At 43.1% G+C, this 26,638-nt stretch overlaps 1 protein-coding gene across 1 annotated transcript in view; it reads right to left on the bottom strand.

Annotated features, from left to right (window-relative positions):
• The window catches only part of NPC1L1 (NPC1 like intracellular cholesterol transporter 1), a 124,806-nt gene extending 113,048 nt beyond the window's left edge, over positions 1-11,758 (bottom strand). Inside the window, exon 1 of the mRNA XM_029604184.1 lies at positions 11,492-11,758. Coding sequence (XP_029460044.1) covers positions 11,492-11,545 — 54 coding nt within the window. The 5' untranslated portion in view covers positions 11,546-11,758. The remainder of the gene's footprint in view (positions 1-11,491) is intronic.
• Between the last annotated feature and the right edge of the window lie 14,880 nt (positions 11,759-26,638).

Raw genomic sequence — 26,638 nt, 5'->3', positions numbered from 1 at the left:
CCCGGACCCTCTTCTCTGTCCTGTGCACGTCCTACTCTCCACATGGTCCGCGACCAGCCTTCCAGGTTGTGTAGGGTGGTCCGTGACCAGTCCAAGTTGGGCTGTGTAGGGCGCCCTGAGGGACCACACTCTTCCACATCCAAGTCTTCAAGAGTATCATCTTGTCCAAATCCTCAAGAGTACCATCTTGTCCAAGTCTCCACATATTCGAGAGTCTCGTCTCGTCCAGTCCAGGAGTCCTTTTCTCGTCCAAGTTCCAGGAGTCCTCGTTCCCCTATGTACTCTGACTCTTTTATTCTCTCAGGTCCGGAATCTCCTACTCTGGTAACTTGCCTCAGAGTTTCCAGCCCTCTATCCTCTCTAGTACGTGTTGGTTCAACAGAGGGTTGACGCACTTCATCCACCTCCTGTATTCTTGCTCCACCCATGCCTGTACGTGCTCACCTCCCTCTGGGTGTGTCTTGGGGCTCCTCCCTGAGCCACTTCATATCCCAAGGGCTCACACTCTCTCAGGAGCAAGCGATCGCGCCTCTACGCCCTTCTCAGGGCTCACTGGGCGCGTTCATAACAGATTCTATAGGCCATGAGCTCGGTGAGCCGGTGCCTGTGATGGGCACAAAATTTCCTGGACAAACATTTAAAATTTTTGTCCGGTTTAACTTTTTCCAGAAACTTTTTCCACAACATTTTCTGGGCAAATTATTTCAAAGTGTTTGGCCTACTTTCACCAGATTTTTTTAATACATTTCCTGGACTAATTTAAAAAAAAATAATTTTCTGGCCAAAACTGTTTCAGAAATGTTTCTTAAGTTTGCTGGACTTATGTTATTTGTTTTTTTTCTAACAAAAGTTTTCTGAACTCTTGTTCCCGATATTTAAGCAGAAAAATGTTTCCCAAGTTCCGAACTTTGCTTTTTGGTTGCAAGCAGCATTTTTCTCCAAGTTCTGAACTCACGGGTTCTTAAATGTTTAAACAAGTTTTGTCTTTTCTTGGACTTGTATTTCCTGTTCTTAAGCAGGATTTTCTCTTCAAATTCCTGGACTCATGTTCTTGTTTTTCACTGAGAATTGTATATTAACTCGCTTGTCTCTTTTCAGTATGTCTGGTTTCCTACGACCCGCGGGAGGTGCCTGCATCCAGACCTTTTTCATTTCCTTCCAGCCCTGGGACCTTCTTGACCAGCAGGAGGCGCCTGCCACTGTTCCAAGGACCATCTTCATTCCTTCCCACTGCGATTTTCGTTCATCCTGGGTTTTCACACGACCTGTAGGAGGAGCCTGCACCCAGATTTCCACATCCAGTATCAACTTTGACATTTCAAAATGTATACCCTTCAGCATCTCCAGGTTTCCAGGGTTAAAATGACCTGCAGGAGGCGCCTGCACCCTAAACCTGGTTCCGCTTCATCTTGCTCACCTCGCTCCTTTCTAGCCAAACTTTTCTTCAAGTTTGAAGTTCACCATGGAGCTTCTCATCTCCTTGATTTCTACACGGCTAGTTCACCTTGGATCCAGCCTTTGATCCTGCTTGCTCCATACAAGTGAGAAGTTTTATCTTTTCTTCATTGCAAGCTACTAAACCAGTATTCTGTGGTTTCTTGTTGTGCCAAGGCAAGTTGCTACAATCCAGCGTTCACTGTCGTTTCCTCCAGCATCCTTCCCTGCAGCGTCCTGAGCTGGTAAATCTGAACCGGACTTTATTAATTCACTTCCGCTCTTCTGGTATTCATCCGCTGCTTAGTAAAGGACTAGAAATGCCATCCTGGCTTACTCATTGCCTGCTTGAGCACTTGCTACCCTTGAGCCTCATTTCTCCTACACCGGCTCAATTGTCTCTATCCCGAGAGATATTCACTCAAATGCCTATCTGGAAACAATACACTGAATCAATATCCTGCCTAAAGTTCCGTACTGAAGTCTGTCGACTTCCACACTCCTTTACCGTACGGAAGTCTGCACTACACGAAGTCTTCCTGAAAGACATTTTTCTCCCTTCACAGATTTAAGAGGAGTCGCTATTACCGCTCGTCCTCTTAAAGAATTGGAACTGGTAACTTTGAGCTTTTCTTCCTCTTGACTTTTTCACTTGTAGCAGCTTTTCAGCAAAGGATCTTCATACTGCTATGACAAGCTTTTCACCTTTGGTACCAAGTTTTTGGACTCTCTTGTGCTTCATCAAATGCTCTGGCTCCTAGCCCAGGACAGGTACCCGTTCCTCAGGGGCCTGAGTGCGTTCTCTTCAAAGGTATTTCCTGTCAGCGGCGGATTCACGATGTCGGACCGGCCCAGGTATTCGCCGCCCATGCCAGCCCAGGACACATCACGTGGTCTACCAAGCGCGGCTCTGTCCCAGCCGCGCACGGCAGACCATGTGACTGGAGCGATCGGCCCACCGGGGGATGCCAGATCCCCCGATAGGCCAATCCGCCCCTGTAATGTGGGTAAATTTAATGTGGATAAGTGCAAGGTGATGCATATAGGGAAAAATAACCCATGCTATAATTACACAATGTTAGGTTCCATATTAGGTGCTACAACCCAAGAAAGAGATCTAGGTGTCATCGTGGATAACACATTGAAATCGTCGGTTCAGTGTGCTGCGGCAGTCAAAAAAGCAAACAGAATGTTGGGAATTATTAGAAAAGGAATGGTGAATAAAACGGAAAATGTCATAATGCCTCTGTATCGCTCCATGGTGAGACCGCACCTTGAATACTGTGTACAATTCTGGTCGCCGCATCTCAAAAAAGATATAATTGCGATGGAGAAAGTACAGAGAAGGGCTACCAAAATGATAAGGGGAATGGAACAAATCCCCTATGAGGAAAGACTAAAGAGGTTAGGACTTTTCAGCTTGGAGAAGAGACGACTGAGGGGGGATATGATAGAGGTGTTTAAAATCATGAGAGGTCTAGAACGGGTAGATGTGAATCGGTTAATTAAACTCAGCTTCCTCTGCATGCCAGCCCCAGAGTAAAATATTTTAAATATTTTTGGCACCATATGGCCGTTTTACTGCTGTGCCAAATAAAACACTAAACCACTGCCCTGAAGTCAGGATCTCTGCTCATCCCCTCCTATCTGCCCTTTCCCTTCACAGCTCTGGCTTGCCTAAAAGTCTGGAGTTACTACAGAAGGATGATCAGATAATTCCAGGTCTGTCAGGAACAGACTGAGCCAGGCCTGGTTTAACCCCATTGCCCGCATGGACTCGTCGGTGTCCCTGATGATAAAACCATCTGGTAACCCTGCTAGAATTATTTCCATTGGCAAAATGTTCCACAATATATGAATGCTCTGAGTGAATAATCCCTCCCGTTGAAGGTGGTGAAATCTATTATTCCCTTACTCATCCTATTTTGGGAGGGATTGTTGTAGTTATAGTTGCTGCTGCTTTGGTAAAAAGATTACTTGCATCCCTTCTCAGTCTAGGATCCAAGTGCGAGGCCTAAACTGAGAGATGAGGATGTTCCCTGAGATTGGGGGGAGGGGACGTTTTAATGCCCTGCCACCTAAACCCAGACATGATTAAGTATAGGACCATTGCCAAAGTAGGAAGATTAAATCTGTTAAAAAAGATCACCTGTGAAAGCTTTCTAGGGTCCTTTGATATTTGCAAAGGTAATTAAATCTCCAATTAAATGTAATTTTGAATGTAAGTAGTCCCACATCTTTCAGCATTTGTGAGCCCCTGTGTCCCTTTTATTAGCTCCATGGTCTTCCCTCGTACCTTGGATACATTTTTTTAAGGATGGGTGCCCCAACTGCAAACCCCACTCCCACCCCCATACTCCAAATATGGTCTGATGCATTATATTTTTGAAGACTGAGGAGGTGGTTTATAAATTTTGCTAAATACATACAGGGGTAGGATAATATCCTCAACCCTTGCCTCTATCCCTGATTTTGTGCATACCAGTATTCTCCCAATTCCAGCAGCTGCTGCTGCCTGCCTTTATCCGTTAATTTCCAGTTTATCATCAGCTGAGTCCTATTCCTGTCTGGTTAGTGTGCAGACATTGCCCCATTCAGTGGGAGCTGCCTATTCTTGTGTCCCAAATACATTACCTTACACTTCTCCAAGTTAAATCCTACATTCCAGTTATTCACCTATTAGCTTAAAGGGGTTGATATTCAGCCACTTTCCAGCTAAACAAGTTATCCAGATGAAGTTATCTGAGATATTCAGTGGCGTGGCTGTGTTGTTCAATACACATGGCTATCTTAATAGTTGGAATAATGTATATTTTCTTAATAAAGTGAGTTTATTTATTTAAAAATTGTTTAAAATAAAGATTTTTATGACACCTACTCTATACCGTGTATGTGTGAATTAATTTATTGTTTGTATGTTGTATATTAACAATGTAAAGGAATTGGAGGAATGTTTCATATAAATTCGTTGGTGTCTCCGCACCACGATTATGTGCTGTTATAATCATTAACTATCCCCCTCCTCCTATGTGAGTTTTTTGTAAAAAAAATTTTTAAGAATTACTTCACCTCTGTAACCTCTTCCGTGTGGTGAGCATCAAATAATTTTTATACCATAACGGTGTTTTATACCGAGAGCTCTAGACTCTCTACTATAGACTATAAACTATAAAGGAGTAAAGTTCAGACTTCCCTTTAAAGTGTTGGTTGTGTTGTCCAATTTCAGACGATAGTCCCGACACAGCCGATCCGTGTTTCAGACTGGTTGTCTTTCTTCAGGGATGTAGAATGTTATAATGCAACCAACTTAAACAGAATCTGAGAAAACTCCATTGAAAAAAGTCCTCTAGCAATCTTAAATGAATGGCTCTTGACGGAGTTGCTCTGGCTCCGTCGCCGGAAGAGTGATTTGTATGTTGTGCTGAACCCCTTTTTTTATTAAGAAAATATACATTATTCCAGCGATCGAGCAACAGCTCATGATTTATTGATTATAGTTACAATCGCTGTAGCAGTGGCATATTGATTTTTTCTATCTTAATAGTTGGCCAGATAAGTTTATCTGGCTATAAAACAGCTATCCTGCGCTTATCCAGAATATCGGCCTTTATCTGGCTACAGGGTCATTTATCAAAGTGCTATATGGCATTTTTGCTTGCCTTTAACATATGTGAAAATGCCATTAATGTGTGTGAAAGCACCATAATGCATGGTGTGATGGAAATGAGAGGATTTTTGGCTGAGCTCACAGTTTTGTGGGTGGAGGGAGAGAGAGAGAGAGAGAGAGAGACTAGTCACAAGGCCCTCACACTAGATAGGAATTTATATCTCAATGGGAGGCCCACCTAGTCACTCGAGGTGAGGTTTAGGTATTAGTGTAGGGGTTAGGGGCCTCTTTGAAATTCAAAGTGAGACGTACGAACAGAACAGTGCTCTCTTGTGAAGATTTGATGACCTTCGGAGTGAGGAAACTCACCCAAAGATGAGATTTGTGCAATGTTCTCTCAACCTAGCTTGATGTTACTCAAGCTAGGTTGAGAGAACATTGCACAAATCTCATCTTTGGGTGTGTTTCCTAACTCCGAAGGTCATCAAATCTTCACAAGAGAGCACTGTTCTGCTTATTACCATAAAACACACCCCTTTTCCTATCACATGCGATATTTAGTGCATTTTGATAAATCCAGGCCTAAGTTAGCTGAATAAGTGGTTCCACCATGGAATGCCCTTGTCCCACTCCTCACTTAGCCCACTAATTCTTTAGCTGAATAAAAAGTGGTAGCCGCTGGTTGTACCTGAATTTTCAAACAGCACCACTTATCCGGCTAACTAGCACTGAATATTAGGCCCAAAGTAGCTTAGTCCCATATAAACTCATGGAGGTCCATCAAGCCCGTCTCTGATGGTGGCTAATTTGGATTACTTGGAAGTACTCAATAGTGGCTTTTCACAGATTTACCTATTTTTTCTAAACCCAGTTATACTAAGCTTCCTTGACCACATCCTCCAACAACAAATTTCACATTTTAATTGTTGAGTGAAAAAAATACTTTCACAAATTTGTCATAAAACTGCTAACATTTAGTTTCATGGAATGTCCACTAATCCTTTTACAATTTGAAAGGGTAAATAAGCATTCCCTATTTCCTTGTTCCACACCACTCATGATTTCACAAACTTCTATCATGTCCCCTCTCAGCTGTCGTCTCCAAACTGTTTATCCTATTTTCTTCGGAAAGCCATCCCATGCTGTTGCATTCAGCGGTCCGTGGGCTGCTCCCCTGAGCCTTCATGGCCGGGCCAGCCTCTCCTCTTCCTGGCGTGGTGGACGCCGCCGATACTTTCCCCAACGGGACACTGCTGGATGCCATGTGGCAGGACGCCGCTAGCCTCAACTCTCCTCGTGCCCAATGTCGGGCTATTTAAAAGGACTGTAGCAGGAAACTGCCCGCGGCCCCTACTGATGATATCACTGGCATTGCCCTCTATACGGGCAGCTTCCTTAATGCATCTTGCCTCAGCAACAGGTCCCATTACGTTAGTTGTGCGTGCTGCCACCAGTTCTCGTTTGCCCAGTCTGTTCCAGTCTTTGTCTGCCCAGCCTATTCCTACCTTGCCTGCCTCCGTCCTATCCATCCGTCTCCCTCCTTCTCGGACAAATACCTGGTTTTGCCCTTTGCTTGGACTCTTGATTCGCCTATTTGCTGCCTGCCCTCGACTCTTGCCTGGCCTTGGACCACACTTCCAGTCATCGGTAGAGACCCTAGCCTAAGTCCTGTCTGCTTCAACACCCAAACGCTTAGCCCGAGGGCTGTGTGGGCTGGTAAAGGTGAAGCTCCTGACCGGTCTCTGCTTCCCCTGGGTCCCCTTGTTGATGGTGAGAACCTGCAGGGCTCCTCCCTGCAGGTAGAAGCAATCTCACCCCAGCCCAAGGGTCCACAGGCTCTTATTTTTTCTTAACCTTCTTGGTATCCTTTCCAATTCAGCTCTGTCCTTTCTGAGATGGGGCGAGCAGAACTGCACACAAGATGCAAGGTATGGTCTCGCCATAGATCAATACAGAGGCATTATGATATGCTCAGTTTTATTCTCCATTCCTTTCTGAATAATTCCTAACCCTACTGCACGCTATTATTGCTACTTATCATTGTTACAGTGCTACTAGATGCTCACAGCACTGTTCAGTTACACAAGAGGCAGTTCCTTCTATGCAGAGCTTACAGACTGTGCAAGACAGATAAACAGGACAAGTTAGAGTTTTAGGAGTTACATTTGTTATGGAAAAACGGTTAAAATCAACAAGGGGATGGCATGCTGAGCTTAGGATTGGAATGTGTTTCCACACTCACTGCAAGGTCTCTATCCCGAGTGGTAACCCCCCATGTGGATCCCAGCATTGTCTGCCTGCAGGTAGGGGTATTTGCACTTGTCCCCATTTCGTTCCATTTGCTATTTAGATGTCCAGTTCTCCTCCTGCCAGCCTGATTCTGTTCAGTGTCGGGTCTGGCACCCTTTGTTATTGGATGGACTAAAGAAAAGGAGTTACTTAGTATTGCAGCATTGCCCCACTTCCCAGGAATTGTTTCCCATTTCACCTATCAAATCACCTGCAGCTTTCTTTCTCAACATTTCATTAGTAAAATACAGTACTATTTACACAACCTTTTCGCACTGGTTTTCTATCTTTAGCAATATTCTTTCATTGTTAATTTTAACTTGCCTGATTCCTCCCCCGCCCGCTCTTGCACTCTCTAGATTTAGACAGATTAGATGGACCTTGATGTCCTTATCTGCCACCCTGTCCTCTGTTTCTGTGTTTCATTGTCCATAGGTTACTGAGGCTTTCTCCACAACTTCTTTTTTACTATTTTAAATGCCTTCCTCTTTTGAATATATTTTTTCTGACTTATTGGTTCAGCCACATAGGATTTACCTTTTATTCCCATTTGCATATACATTTTTTGGTAGCTATGTAAAATTCTTTAAAACATACTTTCCATTTCCCTTTGGGACATTCAGCCGTATCCAGGTAAGAAACTTAGCCAGATATAACATATCTGATATATATAAGTTACATGGGATATTCAGCGGCACGGCACGGCTGAATATCTATACACAAATTGCTGCTTAGCAGGATACGGTATATCCAGCTAAGATAGACCAGCTCTATGGCTGGTCTAACTTATCCAATTAACTTAACTGGATAAAAGCGAATATCACTACTTATCCGGATAAGTTAATAAGATAAGTCAGGCCACCCTGATCTGCCCACTGCCCGCACATTTTTTATGCGGGTAAAAGACAGAGAGGTTAGACCTTTATCCGGCTAACTAGCGGGCCGCTGAATATCCATCTTTTGAGTGCTAAACATGTTTTGAATATGCCGCCCTTGGCGTCTTTACCAAGGAATTCTTCATCCCACTTTGCCCCAGTCAGCAAATTATGCAGGCACTATCTAATACTTATTGTGTTGATTTTACCATTTTTGTCCCTTTCTGTATTTGTCCTGCTCTCAGGAGATATTGTGTTGCAGTTCCAGTTTCTCTAAGAAATGAGGGAATTACAAGTCCATAGATGCAGTGGACTGGCTCACTTGATCACTGTGAGACCAAATGAACAGAATGAACACGATGATTTTACTAGTATATGGGAGGGGAGTAAGCAGTTGTATTAGATATTTAAAAAAAAAAAAATGCTGCCAGTTCACCTGGAATGTTTTTAATCTAGCAGAAAATTTTACATACAAGAAATTGGTTATTGTAAGGTGCTTATTATATCTTAGACTTCAAGCTTTCAGGAGAATATTATCAGGAGTGGTATGTTGTGTCATCTGATGTCTAAGATGTACTGTAATTCCTGATTTCCTACCTGCTATGCTGTATAATCCCCAGGTCTGATCCTATGGTTAAGGGATGGATGGGGGGACCTGCTCATCTGTTACCCTTCGAACTCCACATAGTCCTTCCCCTGACAATGACCCAGATGTGCCCTTTTCCTTTCCACCAATGTCTCTGTCCTCCAAGCCGTCTTTATTTTCCAATATCACTGCCCTGAATGACCAAGTCATTGGGATCAGACTGGCACAAATTAATTCATTGAAACCAGGGCAAGCTTTTGGATATCTTCAGCAGAGGCAGGTCACAGGCTTGACTCACAAGATCTGAGTGCATAAAGACATCCAGGATGGAGCTGCACACTGTTCTCGAATTATTTAGAGACCCAGTATTATTCAGGCTAATTCTTACTCTCTCCTTGGAGCTGTGAGTTATAAACCTGCCTGTGACCTTGGGCCTGTGAGTTACAACCCACTAGTGAGCTGTTGGTAGTAAGTGACAAGGCCACCTAACTATTTTGAAATATTTATAAACCACTTTTCCAAATAAACCGCTCAGAGTGGTGTACAACATGTAATCCAAAAAGAGCAAACAAAAATAAACACCATGCAATATTCAAGAGGTGGATTAACTCTCTTGAACCTCAAAAAGTATCATTGGGCATGTTGGCCTGAGACTTGGATTGGTTTCTGCTCCCGTACAAACTGAGCCGTAATTAGTGCTACCACTTAATCTCGTTACATGGCCCACCCCCACCCCAAACACCCAGCCCTCTCCATCCCAAAGCTTAAACTATGCTTGCACATCTCTTCCCTAAATGATTTAACAGGCGTTTATCACTGGCTCTCTGGGATAGTCATTTTGTACAAAGAAGCCTGTGACTAGTTTGCTTTTTGGAATATATTCCTGACTCTTCTGGATAATGGTAACAAGAAAGGATTTCAGATACGCTGGAAAAATGTCCACTGTCTGAGGTTACTGTCTTAAACTGAAATCCATTCCAGTACCTGCATATTATGCAATTGGCATCTCCACAATTCGGCATCCAGAGCATGATACATGTGTTGGCTATTAGGATACTTGTGCGGACAAATAGAAAATGATATGTGTCTAAGGAAGACAAGCTTGATCAAAGATACAGAATAGGATAGATCTGGAAGAGGAGCCGCTGACCATACCATTAATAATATGGTTCCAAAAGGCTGATATTTAGCACATTCCCTTATGCAATGTAAGTTAATTTTCTGCACTCCTCTGTGGAGATAATTTCTGTCTTAAAAGCCCTAGCTGGGTGGATATTCATTTTGCTGACCATTTTATAATGCATTTCCCACACTAGTGCATTATCCGTTTTTTTTTCTTTTTGCAAGGCAGATCCTCCCCCGCCTGCTCCATTCCATATCACAACAGCAGCTCAGCCTCCTTAGTGCCAGCTCCTGACTATCGGCCGATACAGTAAAAATCGCGGGAGAGCGCCCGCTCTCCCGGCGCGTGCACAGGCCACTCTCCTGTGCGCGCGATTCAGTAACTTAATTTATTTAAATTAGGGCCCGCGGTAAAAAGAGGCACTAGGGACACTAGCGCGTCCCTAGCGCCTCTTTCTTGACAGGAGGAGCGGCTATGAACGAGTTTGACAGCCGACGCTCAATTTTTCCAGCGTCGGTTCTCAAACCTGCTGACAGCCATGGGTTCGGAAACCGGACACCGGCAAAATTGAGCGTCCGGTTTTCAACCCATTTTAAAAAATTATTTTTATTTTTAACTTTTTTTTAACTTTTGGGACCTCCAACTTAATATCGCCATGATATTAAGTCAGAGGGTGCATCCAACCCCCCCTATTAGTCTCGGGGGGGTTGGATGCACGTTTTCAATGTGCTATTACCCCTTACTGAATAAGGGGTAAAGCTAGCGTGTCGAAACAGCACGTCCAAATACCGGTTAACAGTGCGCTCCACCGGAGCGGCCTGTATATTAGCTAATGGATCAGCTAGTAATTTAGGAGTTCATAGGTTCGAGAAATAGAGAGACTCTTTTCTGTGGCCCCCAAGGAGCAGCTCCTGGAATTAATTTTGATCGAAAACGTCGCATTGATATTGTCACATAGTTTCAACATAATGTCTAACCTGCAGAAATGCAAACAAACTCCTTATTTGAAAGTTTGAAATATTCGTTGAACTCCTGAAAAGAAAACACAGTGTCATCCCCCCCCCCCCCCCCCAAAGAAATGAGTTTAATGGTTACCAGCCCTTCCGTAGCTCGTTTTATAAAAGCGCCTCCATTCAGTACAGGCAGGGAATCCGCATTACCACCGACGGGAAGAAACTTAGTGTCGCGGCGGCAGCAACTGCAGGAGATGTCTCGTTCATCTCCATGCCCATCTCACTGTCTGATTTTGGCCGGGAGCATTTTAGCTTAGGGATTGGGGATCTAGTGATTTACAATATGTTTTGCTATCGCTTGCCTTTCTTGTACAGTTTTGTCCCATTTATGGAACTCGCAGATTCAGGTTTCCCTTGTTCAAGTACCATAATATATCAAATTCAATAAACAGATATTAAGTAAACATCGAGCCATTGACCTGGGGGCTGTGAGTAACAAGACCACCCGCTTGACCTCATCGCTTTGACAGGCAGGCTTATGAACTCGGGGCTGTGAGCAATCAGAGATCCGTTCGGCTATTTCTGTCCTTATTCTCATGTTGCTGGTGTGCTCATGAAACTTACCAGATGAAGCACGGTCCCTGCCAGCAGGAGAAGCTGTGGTGGCGTCGGTGCCATTCTTGCACCAGGCACACGCGTGAAATTGAGCACCCGGTGGCAGTGGAGCCTTCCTCTGCGGATTTAGAGAGCGAGCGCCATTAAGAAAAATTTAAAAAATCTTCAAGCCCGAATGGAGTTGTGTGGCATGCGTGGTGTTGCTCCTGGTGCGGGGAGGGGAAGGGAAGTGAAATTGTAAGTTCATCTAATAAGTGGGATGTGTTCATGTCTCATTTCATTCTCTCCTTTTCCTGTGCCATGACAGGGTGGTGGTGAAGGGGGGGGGAGGGGGGGGAAGGTCGATAACCAATGGAGGAACGGAGAGGCTGTAAACACTGTTTTATCATTAACTGCTGAGATATTTTCAGCTCCTGGAGGGTCAGTTCCTGATACCGATAAGAGACTGGTAGTGACAGCAGTCTATCACATATCTCAAGGAGCTCAGATGATCTCTACTGGGTTTCCAAAATGTTCCCCGTTTTTATGGGAATTTTCTTAAAAGTATGAATACTAACATTTCGCAACATGCATATTTTGTAGCTCTATTGCTTCCTCTTTGGTCTTATTACCGGGTCTCCTATCTTTTTTGTGTGTGTGTGTCCTAATGAGGTGGCCTTTCTTCTGTAATTTTTTCTGTTCATAAAAAGTATGCCATACTCCCTTGTTTTAAGAAATGTTCTGCCTGAGGGAGGGCAGGCAGAGGCAGAAAGCTGATGGTCCAGGGTCATCATAGCAGCGCTGCTGATTGACTTTAGATGAATAATGGTTAGAGTACTTGATTAGAGGGGAATTCCAAAAAACTTTATGCATTAACATTTCTTCAGGGAAGAAGTAAAGAATACATTGGAACAAAAAAAGAGGATTTATGATGGCTTGGGCTTGTTTAACTGCCAAGTAAGTGAATTATTTCTTGTCTAAATATCAGAAGTGCTGCATTAAATCAAAGATGTCACATTACTGCACTCAGGCTATAAACTGTGTGCTCGTGTCTTATGATTAATCATTGATTATTACTAATACTAGTAGTCATTATTTATATTGGAGCTTCAGTGTACACAACACTGTAAAAGACAGATCACTTGGACACACATCGCCTGCTGGAAGTCTTTAAAACAACATACACCAAACTAGCTGATAGCTGTGGAAAGTTCCCCTAGGACCCCATTAATTGCCCTCTCCCCAGTCCCAGCACAGCCTTCCCTCCCACTCCAAGCCCCAGTACAGTGTATTCAGCCCCTTCACAGCCTGTCCCCCCTCCCCCACCCTGTAGCCACAGGAGCAGCACAGCCTAACTCCAATCCCTGTCCAGGCTATCTTTCCCAACCCCAGCTGCATCACAGCCACTCATGGAAATTCCCCGGAGGCTCCTATTTATGGTCTTCCCCCTCTCCAGTCCTGCCCAGTCCCAGCTACCTGCCCTTCCCCATTCCAGCCCCAGCATAGCTTTCCCTCTCTCCTGCAGCCCTAGACCTAGCATAGCCTGCCCTCCCCCCCCCCCTCCCCCCCCAGCAGCCTCAGCACAGCCTGTGCTTCCCCAGCCCCATACTGATACAGTCTGTGAGAGCAGACTTTCTCAGCTGACAGAATCTGGATCCAGGAGAATGGGAATTGTCAAATGAGGCAGTTCAGCTAATAGTGGATCACTGGGGCCTTCAGCTTTTGGACTTGCTGGTGACTTTTTGCAATGCGAAGGTTTCTCGATTCTTCAGTCGCAGGAGAGATCCAAAGTCCTTGGGCATTGATGCTCTTGTGCAGGAGTGGCTGGAAGGCAAGCTGCTGTATGCTTTTTCCCCCCGAGGCCCATTTTGGGCAGAATGATTCGGAGGATCAAGAGTCACAGGGGGCTGGTGCTTCTGGTGGCACCAGATTGGCCAAGGAGACCATAGTATGCGTGACGTTGCCAGCACCCCAGCACTAAGCCAGGGACACCTCGAGGCAGAAAACATTGGGACAGGCCCACCCACCACAACCACTAATGGCACTGGAGAAAGAGAACAGCAAAGAAAAGAAATAAAGGCAAGTGCCTTTTAAAATCAATATTGGGACTTCAGTGGGAGCTATCGGGAGCCCTAGCCACGCCCCCCAGCGTGATGTCGCCAGCGCCTCAGCGCTAAGCCAGCAACACCTCGAGGCAGAAAACATTGGGGCAGGCCCACCACAACCACTAACAGCACCGGAGAAAGAGAACAGCAAAGAAAAGAAATAAAGGTAAGTGGCTTTTAAAATCAGTATTGGGACTTCAGTGGGAGCTATCATGAGCCCTAGCCACGCCCCCCCAGCGTGACATCGCCAGCGCCCCAGCGCTAAGCCAGCGACACCTCGAGGCGTCGCACGCCGAAGGAGCGCAACAAATGGGCTCACCCCTTTGTTCACCTCTTCGTGCAATCCGATGTGCCAGCAGAACATAATATCCAAATAGTCCCCGAAAGTTAAGAAGAATGGCAATCCATCATCAACCATCATCCTCCTGCAATGACAAAAAAATCGGAACAAATACTATCAACAACCGGAATGAAAGAGGTTTGAAATCTAAAACAAAACTTAAAAATCAACATACATCCATTAATCAAAATAACAACACATCTCTCTGTAACTATCTAACACTTTCTTTTCTACTCTTTAATGCCCAATCAATAATCAAAAAGATGGCTATCATCAATGACCTTCTCCAAGATGAAAATCCTGACTTTATAGCCATCACAGAAACCTGGGCAAAAAACACAGACACAATAATAATCAACCAAATCAACAACTCCTCCTATCGAACATTTTCTCTACCCAGACCTAAAAAGAAAGGCGGAGGCCTATTGCTCATCTCAAAAAAAAATCTACAGATGAAACAAATTCCAACAAGCAACTGTTCTCCATTAAAAATGGCACTATTTGATTCTCCACACTTACAAATTTGTCTAGTTTATTGCCCCCCCCCCCAATACCCTCGAAAAAAACTGCTCACCACTTATTAAATTTTTCCTAACCAAATTTATTTATTTATTTATTTAAAGTTTCTTTTATACCGATGACCGTTTACACATCGCATCGGTTTACAGTTAAAAAGGAACAAATGGGCAAAACCCTTACATATAACATTGAGAAAAAACAGGTTAACTTTTGGGCAGGGCCCTTACATGTAACTGAGAACAAGGTGTTTAAAAGTGGGATAGGGTATCACCAAATCCATAATTATTCTTGGTGACTTCAACCTACACATTGACCCTACCCCCTAATCACCTGCCTGCTCCTCAATCATTGATGCACTATCATCTCTGGGTCTCAACCAAATTATCACTGGACCCACACACAAAGCAGGTCATACACTAGACCTAATCTTCATCAATACCAATTTTTGGTCGAATCACCAAACGACGATCTCAAACATTCCATTGTCAGACCACTATATCATCCGCACAAATCTAATCTCATAAAACGCACCACAAGAAAAAACACAATCAAATCCTTCTCCTATCATCCTCCTTTCTGCACTGAAACTCTTCAAGCAATTCTACAATCTGAAATAACAAATATAGATCTATCAAACACAGAAAATGCAACTTCTTCCTGGATCAACATAACGAAAACAATAGCAGATAAGATAAATCCCACAATAACAAAAATTATAAAAGAAAAAAGAAATCAGAATCCTTGGTACAACAAAAGCATCAGAGCATCCAAAAGGAAACTCAGAAAAATAGAAAAATCATGGAGAAAAAACAAAACAACCTCACTACGAAATACATACAGAACACAACTAGCCGAATACAAAAAACTCATCCATAAAACAAAAAAAGACTTCTACTCCAAAAAAATAAACAAATACCAACAAAACCCTAAGATGCTCTTCAACATAGTAAAAAGCCTAACAAAATCTTCTTACGACGATCAATCACTTTCAACACCAAAGATCAATAGCGATGACTTCACAGACTTCTTTAATGAAAAAATCAAAAGCCTCATAAAAAACCCATCTCAACAATAAAAAATCTCGATCCAACAATAACCAAAACACTAACTAAAATTGTAAACCTTTCCCTCACTGAAGGATACTACCCAGAATGCCTAAAATTAGCTATCATTAAACCCATTCTAAAAAAGAATAATCTAGATCCTGAAAACCCATTGAACTACAGACCCATATCAAACCTCCCATTCATTGCAAAAATCATTGAGAAAGTTGTCCACACTCGTCTCACTGATCATCTAGATGAAAATAACATCCTCCTTCCTGCTCAATTCGGCTTCAGAAAGCAACTAAACACAGAAACCCTACTACTTGCCATGAATGACTTCGTACTCAAAGGCTTTGAAAAAGGCCAAAGTTACCTTCTAATCCTGCTTGACCTATCAGCAGCTTTTGATCCTGTAAACCACATCTTACTGATTAATCGTCTATCTGAAATTGGTGCTAACAAAATAATCCTTCAATGATTCTCCTCGTACCTGTCACAAAGATCCTACCAAGTTCTACTTAATGATTCCCTATCAAAAAAAATCAACTTAGACACTGGAGTTCCCCAAGGATCCGCCCTTTCAGCGACTCTCTTTAGCATCTATCTACTCCCACTATGCCACTTCCTATCAAATCTAAATCTAACCCACTTCATCTATGCTGATGATATTCAAATATTAATTCCAATAAAAAATTCAATAGAAGAAACATACAAATTAACTGCCAATTATCTTAACAGCATAAAGGAAATTCTAGCCAGCATAAAACTCATCCTTAACTTCGACAAAACTGAATTAATATTATTAGACAGAAAGAACAACTCTTCTCAAACAACTCTTCTCAAATACCTCCGCTCAACTTCATGAACCAAAATTCAATCATATCTCCAATCAACCATGCCCGCAACCTTGGAGTAATAATTGACAAAGAACTTTCATTCAAAAACCACATAACAAAAATCAAAGATGGTTATCATAAACTATTTACACTCCGTCATCTAAAACCTTTCCTCTCAAACAACAATTTCAGATCAGTCCTCCAATTATTAATTTTCTCCAACATAGACTACTGCAACTCTCTGCTTCTCAACTTACCTCTAAACACCATTCGCCCGCTTCAGATTCTGCAGAATGCAGCTGCAAGAATCCTCACAGAAGCAAAAAAGCATGACCACATCACCCCAACCCTCATTTCACTTCATTGGCTACCTATAAGATAGAGGATTGAATACAAAGTCCTTTCCATCCTTCATAAAATTATATATGAAGAACAAAAAAATTGGCTAAGCCCCTACATAAAACTACATACCCCAAGCAGAAACCTTAGATCAGCAAAGAAGGGACTCCTAAAAACACCACCAACGCACTCAAATCAACACTCCTCAACCCAAAAAAGAGCAATCTCTCTTGGTAGCCAAAAACTTTGGAACGCCCTTCCAACGAAGCTCAGAATTCAAGAAAACCTAAAAACCTTCAAAAAGGAATTAAAAACTTGGTTGTTCAGCAAAGCATACCAACTCTCTCAATGAACAACAAATTCATCTTCGTCCTCCAATCCAACCTCATCATATCTATGCTCTCATATGTAAGAAATAATACATAAACTGATCCTAATCATTACTCTTATCTCTCATGTTATATAAAACTCTCTAAATAAATACATAAATAGTATGCAGATCTGTGAAGGCTTCTGGTGGAATCTCCCCTCCAGTTTCTGGTGCACAGGGATCTGCTATGGCAACGGCCTGTTCTACATGAAGAAAAAGATCGATTTTGTCTTGCAGTATGGCCCTTGAGAGAGCTCGGTTCCTGAAGCGTGGATATTCTGCTGCGGTGATTGCCACCTTGCTACAAGCGAGAAAGTTTTCCACTTCCTTAGCCTATGTGCAGGTTTGGTGAGTGTTTGAGGCTTGGTGTGAAGCTTGAGGAGTTCTTCCTTGTTCAGTTAAGATCCCGCTCATTTTGGAATTTTTACAGGACAATTTGAGTAAAGAGTTGGCCCTTAATTCCTTAAAGGTACAGGGGGCAGCTTTTGCCTGTTTCCAAGGTCAGGTAAATGGTGTGCCCTTGTCGGCTCATCCAGATATGGCCCATTTGTTGAAAGGGATGAAGCATCTTCATCCTCCCTTGCAGTTACTGGTGCTCTTGTGGAGTCTTAATCTAGTTTTGGATTTTTTAGCCGGCCCCACTTTTCGACCAATGCATAACCTTCCTTTGAGGTTATTGACCTTAAATCGGTGTTTCTTGTGGCAATTTTTTCTGCTTGTTGAGTATCTGAACTTCAGGCCTTGTCTTGCTGGGAGACATTTCTACAAGTGACTCTAGGGGCGATTCAGCTGTATATGGTTGTTTATTTTCTGCCAAACGTAGTCTTGGATTTTCACTTGAATCAGTCGATTTCCCTGTTGTCTCTGGAGGAATATCACCTGTTACAGCCCTTGGATGTCAAGAGGCATATCTTGAGGTATTTAGAAATTTCTGAACCTCTCAGGAAGATGGACCGGCTCTTTATACTCCACAGTGGGAGTAAGCAGGGTAAGCCGGTGTCACAGGCTTCAATAGCCCTCTGGATTAAGAAGATAGTCACGGCCACATATGTGGATGCCAAGCAGCCATTGCCTAGTCAGGTTAGTGCTCATTCCATTAGGGCTCAGGCAGTGTCATGGGCGGAGGTTAGATTGTTGACTCCCGTCGACATTTGCCGAGTTGTGACATGGTCTTCTTTATGCACCTTTTCCAGGCATTATTGCCTGGATATACAAACTCAGGAGGATGCAGCCTTCACACGTGTGATTTTGACTGGACTGCGGGCAGCCTCTCACCCTGTTCAAGAGTAGCTTTGGTACATACCACTGGTTTTGGTTTCACCTATCTGTATGCTAAGAAAGGAGAAATTACTACTTACCTGATAATATCCTTTTCCTTAGTACAGACAGGTGAATCCACCTCCCTGCCCTTGGCTGTCAAACATTTGTGCTGTGGTCCTCCTGCATGGCTTACCATTACTTACCAGTATTCCCTGTGTGTTCTAGGGAGTACTGGTAAGTGTCCATCCAATCCCTAGATTAATGTTATTATACTCTTTGTCTGAGCTCAGTGTTTTCCTGTTGCTGAGTGCTGGAGTGGTTATCTGTTCATAATCACATTTTTTTTAGTTTGTCCACAGTTAGCTTTTGCAGAGAATATTGGCGTGTTGATGTCACTGCAGGGTATTTATACTGTGATGTCAGCTTTGCTCTGTCTCCATCTGCTGGTAGAGGTGCATAACCCACCAACTGGTTTTGGATTCACCTGTCTATCCTAAGGAAAAAGAAATTATCAGGTAAGTAGTAATTTCTCCTTACAGCAGTAAAATACTTTACTCCTAATTCTTTTTATTTTTGTTTTTTTAAATCCTTCAAGATGCTCCCAGAAATGTGACTGAACTCCCAGGAGCAATCATGACCACAACATTGCCCCAGAATCCTCTCGCTAAGCAGGATCTGATTAATTTGTGCAGCTTGTATGACATCACAAGCAATCTGAACCTATACAATCCAGCAGTGGCGTGCAGTGACATTTATAACAGGGGATTCAGTCTTGTTCCCTAGACCCCCTTTCCACTCCCATCCCATAAAAACATAAGATATGCCATACTGTTGTTAGGAAAACAGAAGAAGCCAGGCTACCTAAAAATACCTGGAAAATTTAAAAAAAAAATACATATACCTAAATATATTGTACAGAAGCTTTTGAAACTACTTAGATCCATTCTTGAGATGTCAGCTCAGAGATATTCATATCTAAAGATGGATCCTATATTGCCTCAATAGCTCTTGTACAGTATTTTTGGAGAATACTTACCTAGCTCCAATAAAATCTATCACAGGCTGCTAAGAATACAGTTTATTCCAAGAGACAAATCTGCCATTTCAAAACACTAACTTCAATGACTTAAAGAGCAACAACCCTACCCAGGAAAGAGCAGTAATGCAAATATTGCATCTGGCCCTAGAAGACCAATACACCTCCTATTGAAAACAGAACACTATAGCCCCCCTACACAGAAACTATATAGCAGAATCCCTCATCTCAGTCACACATACAGAAAACAGACATACCCTTAATAAAGACAAAATAAGGAACCAACAAACAATAAAATCAATAAATATAAACCATAAATCATAATGGTAAAACCATACTAATAAAAATAATAAACATTTCAAAACAACTGATGAATGGAACATCCAATATTTAAAACCTAAAAAAAATGTTTATAAACTTTCCAAAACACCAATATAATATTTCAAAACAGCAGACAGATAAAATATCATCCAATAATGAAACTAATAAGGATTAAATCATCTGCTTTCCATATCTGGGATTTTTTTTATTTCCAGCCACCTTGAGATTGCTGTGGAATTGTGTGGAATGGGAAGGGGAGCCCTCTCAAACTTTCTCTAATTGTTCGCACACATCCACACAGGCTCTCGCACAATCCCCCCCCCCCCCCCCCCCAAGACTTACACACACAGACACTCACATGCTCATACACTTTCCATCACAGACACACATACATGCTATTGCTTATGCTCTCACTCACAGACATACACACACATGCTCAGTATTCACAGATATGCACACGCTGTCTCACAGATATACAAACACATGCTTTTGATCTCTCTGTGATAGACACACACACATACATGCTCATACTCTTTCCATCACAAACACACTCATGCTCACTCCCTCACAGACACACATACACACTTATGCTCTCTCACTCACAGACATACACACATGCTCACTACTCACAGAAATACAAACGTACTACATCTACCGGTTCACCTTTATCCATGTTCATTAACCCCTTCAAAAAAATGAAGCAGGTTTATGAAGCAAGACTTCCCTTGGGTAAATCCATGTTCAGTGTGTTCTATTAAACCATGTCTTTCTAAATGCTCTGTGATTTTGATCTTTAAAATAGTTTCCACTATTTGTCCTGGCACTGAAGTCAGGCTCACTGTTCTATAGTTTCCCAGATCGCCCCTGGAGCCCTTTTTAAATATTGGGGTTACATTAGCCACCTTCCAGTCTTCAGATACAATGGATGATTTTAATGATAGGTTACAATTTTTAACTAATAGATCTGAAATTTCATTTTTGAGTTCCTTCAGAACCCTGGGATGCATACCATTCAGTCCAGGTGATTTGCTACTCTTTAGTTTGTCAATCTGGCCTACCACATCTTCCAGGTTCACAGTAATTTGGTACAGTTCATCTGACTCATCACTCTTGAAAACCATCTCTGGAACTGGTATCTCCCCAATATCCTCATTCGTAAACACAGAAGCAAAGAATTCATTTAGTCTTTCTGCAATGGCCTTATCTTCCCTAAGAGCCCCTTTAACCCCTTGGTCATCTAACAGTCCAACTGAATATCTCACAGCTTTCTTGCTTCTGATATATTTTTAAAAGTTTTTATTATGAGTTTTTGCCTCTACAGTCAACTTAATTTCAAATTCTCTCTTCGCCTGTCTTATCAATGTTTTACACTTTAACTTGACAGTGCTTATGCTTTTTCCTATTTTCTTCAGATGAGTCCTTCTTCCAATTCTTGAAGGATGTTTTTTTTTTAGCTAAAATAGCTTCTTTAACCTCACCTTTTAACCATGCCAGTAATTGTTTTGCCTTCTTCCCACCTTTCTTAATGCATGGAATACATCCGGACTGCATATCTAAGATTGTATTTTTAAACAATGTCCATGCCTGTTGAGCACTTTTAACCTTTGCAACTGCACCTTTCAGTTTGTTTTCTATTTTCCTCATTTTATCAGTTTCCCTTTTGAAAATTTAGTGTTAGAGCTGTAGATTTACTTATTGTCCCTCTTCCAGTAATTTATTTCAAATTTGATCATGTTATGATCACTGTTGCCAAGTGGCCCCACCACCTTTACCTCTCTCACCAAATCCTGCATTCCACTAAGAATTAATTCTAAAATAGCTCCCTCGCTCATTGGTTCTTAAACCAATTGCTCCATGAAACAGCTGTTTAATCCATCCAGGAACTGTACACTCTAATTCTCCCATCTTACTTCTGCTTTTCAGTTATTAGGGATAATTTGGAAATCTTTAGCATAGGTGATTTTTTACATATAGGCACATGGATTACGTTTGCTTTTATTGGAACCTCTCTGTTGGGATGCCCTAACTCTCCTGTTTCATTAGTATCCTTCAAGGATACATTTCTCCGAACCATGCACTGCTGAGTGACTGTCGGCTTTCCCCCTTGTTCTAGTTTAAAAGCTGCTCTATCTCCTTTTCAAAAGTTAGTGCCAGCAGCTTGGTTCCACTCTGGTTAAGGTAGAGCCCATCCTTTCGGAAAAGTCTCCCCCCTTCTCCAAAAGGTTCCTGGTGGATCCTGGTACTCAGCTCCTACCCAGCACTGATTTCAGTTTACCTCAGAGTTAATATTTTCTAGTTCTCTCTCCTGTTCTGTAAGTTGCTAAGGATACAGAAATAACATGGAACAGTAAGTAATAAGATCATCTTAGCTTTTGGAGGGAGGGACTTATAATTCTTCTTGTAGTAGAGTTTAGCTTCCCCTTCCTCCATACAAATCCTCTTTTTTCCATCATCATGATACACCCCCCCCCCCCCCCCCCCCGCAGACATATATGGAATGGCCAGTTTTAGGGTGAATGAATAAAATAGGCTTATTTTTCTGTGGGAAAAAAGTTTTAGATGTATCTAGTTTGAAGAATGCTTGGTAAGGTATATTCCTCCTCATATTTTGAGGTCAGATCATATGTCCTCTTGTTTTAGCTGTTCCTGCAGCTAAAGTAGCACAATGGGCCAGAACTAGACCAATACCATTTTCCTGCACTGCCCCAGTACCTGGGATACACTACTGAAAGCAAGTCACTTAAGAGGCTAACTTTCAAACAACTGTGTGCGGTGGGATATAACACGTATATGTGGCCGGGCGCACATTTACTATAGTATTTTATAATATGCAAATATATATGGGCAGAGCTTCATTGGTAGAGAAAAAAGAAATGGAACTGTAGATTGGGGAGGGAAATTTGATCAGGGCCTGGGGTGATTTGTGTGAGGGAGTGGGGCCAGCACCAGGACTGGTGTGAACTCTCACTTTCCCAAGCACACACACATGTATGCGAATACTCGTCCTCCTCAGCCCAGTGATCCTCCATCCCCAGCCATTCATTAGGGGTGTGCATTCGGATTGACCGCATTAGTAAAACGCAACTCATATTTTTTTTTTACTTAAAAAATTGATTCGACATAAACGATCGGATTTCCCACATATCGAACATAGATATGTTCGATATGTGGGAAATCGCGATTGTTGAGCCAAAATAAAAATATAAACCCCCTCACCCTCCTTAATCCCCCCCCCCCGACTTACCACAACTCCCTGGTGATGGAGCGAGGAGTGAGGACGCCATTTCTGCAATCCTTGGCGAGAAGCATGTGACGTCGGCGGCACGTCGAGTGACGCCGGTGTCACGTGATTCCCGGCTCGTTCGCGCCGGACGGCTCGTTCGGCCCAAAAAGAACTTTTGGCCAGCTTGGGGGGGCCTCCTGACCCCCCCAAGCTGGCCAAAAGTTCTTTTTGGGCCGAACGAGCCGTCCGGCGCGAACGAGCCGGGAATCACGTGGCGCCGCGTCACTCAGACGCGACGTCACATGATTCCCGGCAAGTTCGCGCCGGACGGCTCGTTCGGCCCAAAAAGAACTTTTGGCCAGCTTGAGGGGGTCAGGAGGCCCCCCCAAGCTGGCCAAAAGTTCTTTTTGGGCCGAACGAGCCGTCCGGCGCGAACTTGCCAGGAATCACGTGACGTCGGCGTCACGTGATTCCCGGCTCGTTCGCGCCGGACGGCTCGTTCGGCCCAAAAAGAACTTTTGGCCAGCTTGGGGGGGTCAGGAGGCCCCCCCAAGCTGGCCAAAAGTTCTTTTTGGGCCGAACGAGCCGTCCGGCGCGAACGAGCCGGGAATCACGTGACGCCGCGTCACTCGACGTGCCACCGACGTCACATGCTTCTCGCCAAGGATTGCAGAAATGACGTCCTCACTCCTCGCTCGATCACCAGGGAGTTGTGGTAAGTCTGGGGGGGGGATTAAGGAGGGTGAGGGGGTTTAAATTTTTTTTTTGCACATATGTACATATACCCAACTCATTGGATTTTTTTTATGTCCATATTGGCCGCAAGTGGGACCCCCTTTCGGACATAAAAAATATGAACATAAAATTTTGCTCTGCACATCCCTACCATTCATTGCTTCATGAGCACAGGTGAGTGAAGGATGGCTGGGGCGGGGGGAGGTTAGCACTACTGAGGCCTGGGGATGGAAGATCACTGGGATGAGGAGAAGGAGGGGGTAGAGAGATAGGGTCCCTTTCTCTTTACTCTTCTCCTCCTCCTACCTGCCCTAGGAATCCTGGTCCTCCATTCCCAGCTCCTTTCCCCAGGAATCCCCTAGTGGTCCTTAGGCCCAAGATCTCACCCCAATCCCTGGAAGTCCTTGAGCTCTCCCGCGGAGAAAATTATTTATTTATTTTATTTATTTATTTAACAGTTTTTTATACCGACCTTCATAGTAAATAACCATATCGGATCGGTTTACATTTAACATAGGGTATAACTGAAGGAACAATTCAGGTAAACAATAAATAACCATAGATAGGAATAAGTCAAAGTTACAATCAACGGGAGTCAAGAACTTGGAAGCTTAAAACAAGCTGGAAGGAAGATAAAGGCAAGTATTAATTATGAAAGATACGATAGAGAGAACGGGTTAAAGCTTGGAAGTGCTTTAACCTGGAGGTACCAGAGTCCATAGTTCATGAAAATAAATGCCAAGGCCGGATGAGAGTGGAAGCCATTAGTGATTGTCTGGAGGATCGGAGAAGGCTTGGTGGAAGAGCCACGTCTTGAGTCTTTTTCTGAAAGTTAAGAGGCAGGGTTCCAATCTGAGGTTTGCAGGGATGTTATTCCAAATAGATGGGCCTGCTATCGAAAAAGCTCTGTCTTTGGTCGTGGAGAGACGTGTGGCCTTAGTCGGATGAAATTGTAGAGTGCCTTTGAGAACCTCTCTAGTTGGTCTGTTAGAGGAATGGAGTTTGAATGGGATTTCCAAGTCGAGTTGAAGTTGATGGTGGATGGTTTTGTGAATTAGGGTGATTGATTTGTATAGGATTCTAAAATTTACTGGTAACCAATGTAGGTTACTGAGGATGGGTGAGATGTGTTCACCGCGGCTGGTGCTGGTCAGCAGTCTCGCTGCCGCATTTTGTAACATCTGCAGTGGTTTGGTGGTAGATTTGGGGAGGCCTAGAAAGAGTGCACTGCAGTAGTCTATTTTGGCGAATAGTAGCGCTTGTAGGACTGTCCTGAAGTCCTGGAAAAATAGTAATGGTTTAAGACGTTTTAGAACCTGTAGTCTGTAGAAGCAATCCTTGGAGGTTGTGTTGACCATTTTCTTTAAGTTTAGTCGATTGTCTAGTATTGCCCCAAGGTCTCTAACATGCTTACAGGTAATATGAGAATTGTGAGGTGATGGTGGCGGAAAATTGTTTTCATTTGAGGAGATGAGGAGTAGCTCTGTCTTTGAGGCATTGAGGACCAGGTTTAAGCTGTTAAGTAGATTGGTGATGGAAAGAAGGCAGTTATTCCAATGGGTAAGAGCTTTTGAGATAGATTCTGTTATAGGGATTAGAATCTGCACGTCGTCTGCATACAGATAATGAATTAAGTTGAGATCCGATAACAGTTGGCAGAGGGGGAGAAGATAAATGTTGAAGAGGGTTGGAGATAAGGAGGATCCTTGTGGTACACCTACGGTTGAATTTGTTAGGGGAGACTCTTTGTTGTTGATTTTGACCTTAAAAGTTCTATTGCTGAGGAAGGACTTGAACCATTTTTGGGCTGATCCAGAGATGCCGATATCTGCTAGGCGATCTAGAAGGATGGAGTGGTTGACTGTATCAAATGCCGCCGAGATGTCCAACAGGACTAATAGAAAGGAATGTCCTTTGTCTAACCCCATTAGGATATGATCTGTAAGTGAAATGAGGAGGGTTTCCGTGTTGCGTGCTTTGCGGAAACCATATTGCGAAGGGAATAGGATATTATGGTCCTCTAGATATTCAGAAAGCTGGGTGTTTACCAGTTTCTCCGTAAGTTTGGCAACGAATGGGAGATTAGAAATGGGTCTGAAATTCGCCAGAACATTGGGGTCTAAATTATGTTTCTTGAGGAGGGGCTTGAGAGAAGCGTTTTTTAGACTGTCTGGGTAACTTCCTTGAGTTAGAAGGCCATTGATGATGCTTGTCAGAGGTCCTGAGATCGTGTTCGGGATGAGAAGCAGGAGTTTCGATGGGATATTATCAGCCGGATGGCTAGAAGGTTTCTGTTTTTTTAGGAGGGATTCGATCTCTTTGGTGGAAATATATTCGAAACTGTCGAACTTGGGTCTACTAAGGGATTTGGAATTCTCTCCTGACTTGAGAGGTGTAGTGTTTGGAGGGAGGAGGGCGAGGGTATTTAGAGTTTTCTGTTGAAAAAATGCAGCGAGCTCATTAGCCTTGGTTAGAGCTTGTTCATCTGGAATAGATGGAGGGGTTGATTTAGTGATTTGTGTTACATAAGCAAATAGGGCCTGGGCATCGTACTGGAAGTGGTGTATTTTGTTAGCATAGTATTCCTTTTTTTTTTGTAGAATAGAAGTCCTGTAGTGATGTAAGAATCCCTTAAATGTTGAGAGGGTAGATGTGTTAGGGGTTTTGCGCCATCTATTTTCTTTATGTCGCAATTCCTGTTTCATCTGTTTTAGTTCGGAGCTGAACCAGGGTTGATTTCCCTTTTTTGTTGGATTGATTGTTTTGGAGACTAATGGGCACCATTTGTTTGCAACTTGTTCAGTAATCTTGTACCAGGAGGAAAGGGCTGAGTCAGGATTAGATTGGTCTAAGTTAGAGAGTTCTTTGGAAAGCTGCTCACTAAGTATCTCCGATGGACATGCTTTCCTGAATTGAATGGTAGAGAGATGCGGAGAGGAGAGTGTCTGTTTGCATGTGGAGAAGGAAGATTCAATCAAGAAATGGTCAGACCAAGGGATAGGGGTACATGTGGGTTCTGTTGTGCAAGAGAAATTGGAGTTGATGAA

This window comes from Rhinatrema bivittatum, chromosome 5 (assembly GCF_901001135.1).
Source record: "Rhinatrema bivittatum chromosome 5, aRhiBiv1.1, whole genome shotgun sequence".
Taxonomy (NCBI): domain Eukaryota; kingdom Metazoa; phylum Chordata; class Amphibia; order Gymnophiona; family Rhinatrematidae; genus Rhinatrema; species Rhinatrema bivittatum.
Note: the sequence above shows the minus strand (reverse complement) of the source record. Positions and strands in the feature narration are given on the sequence as shown.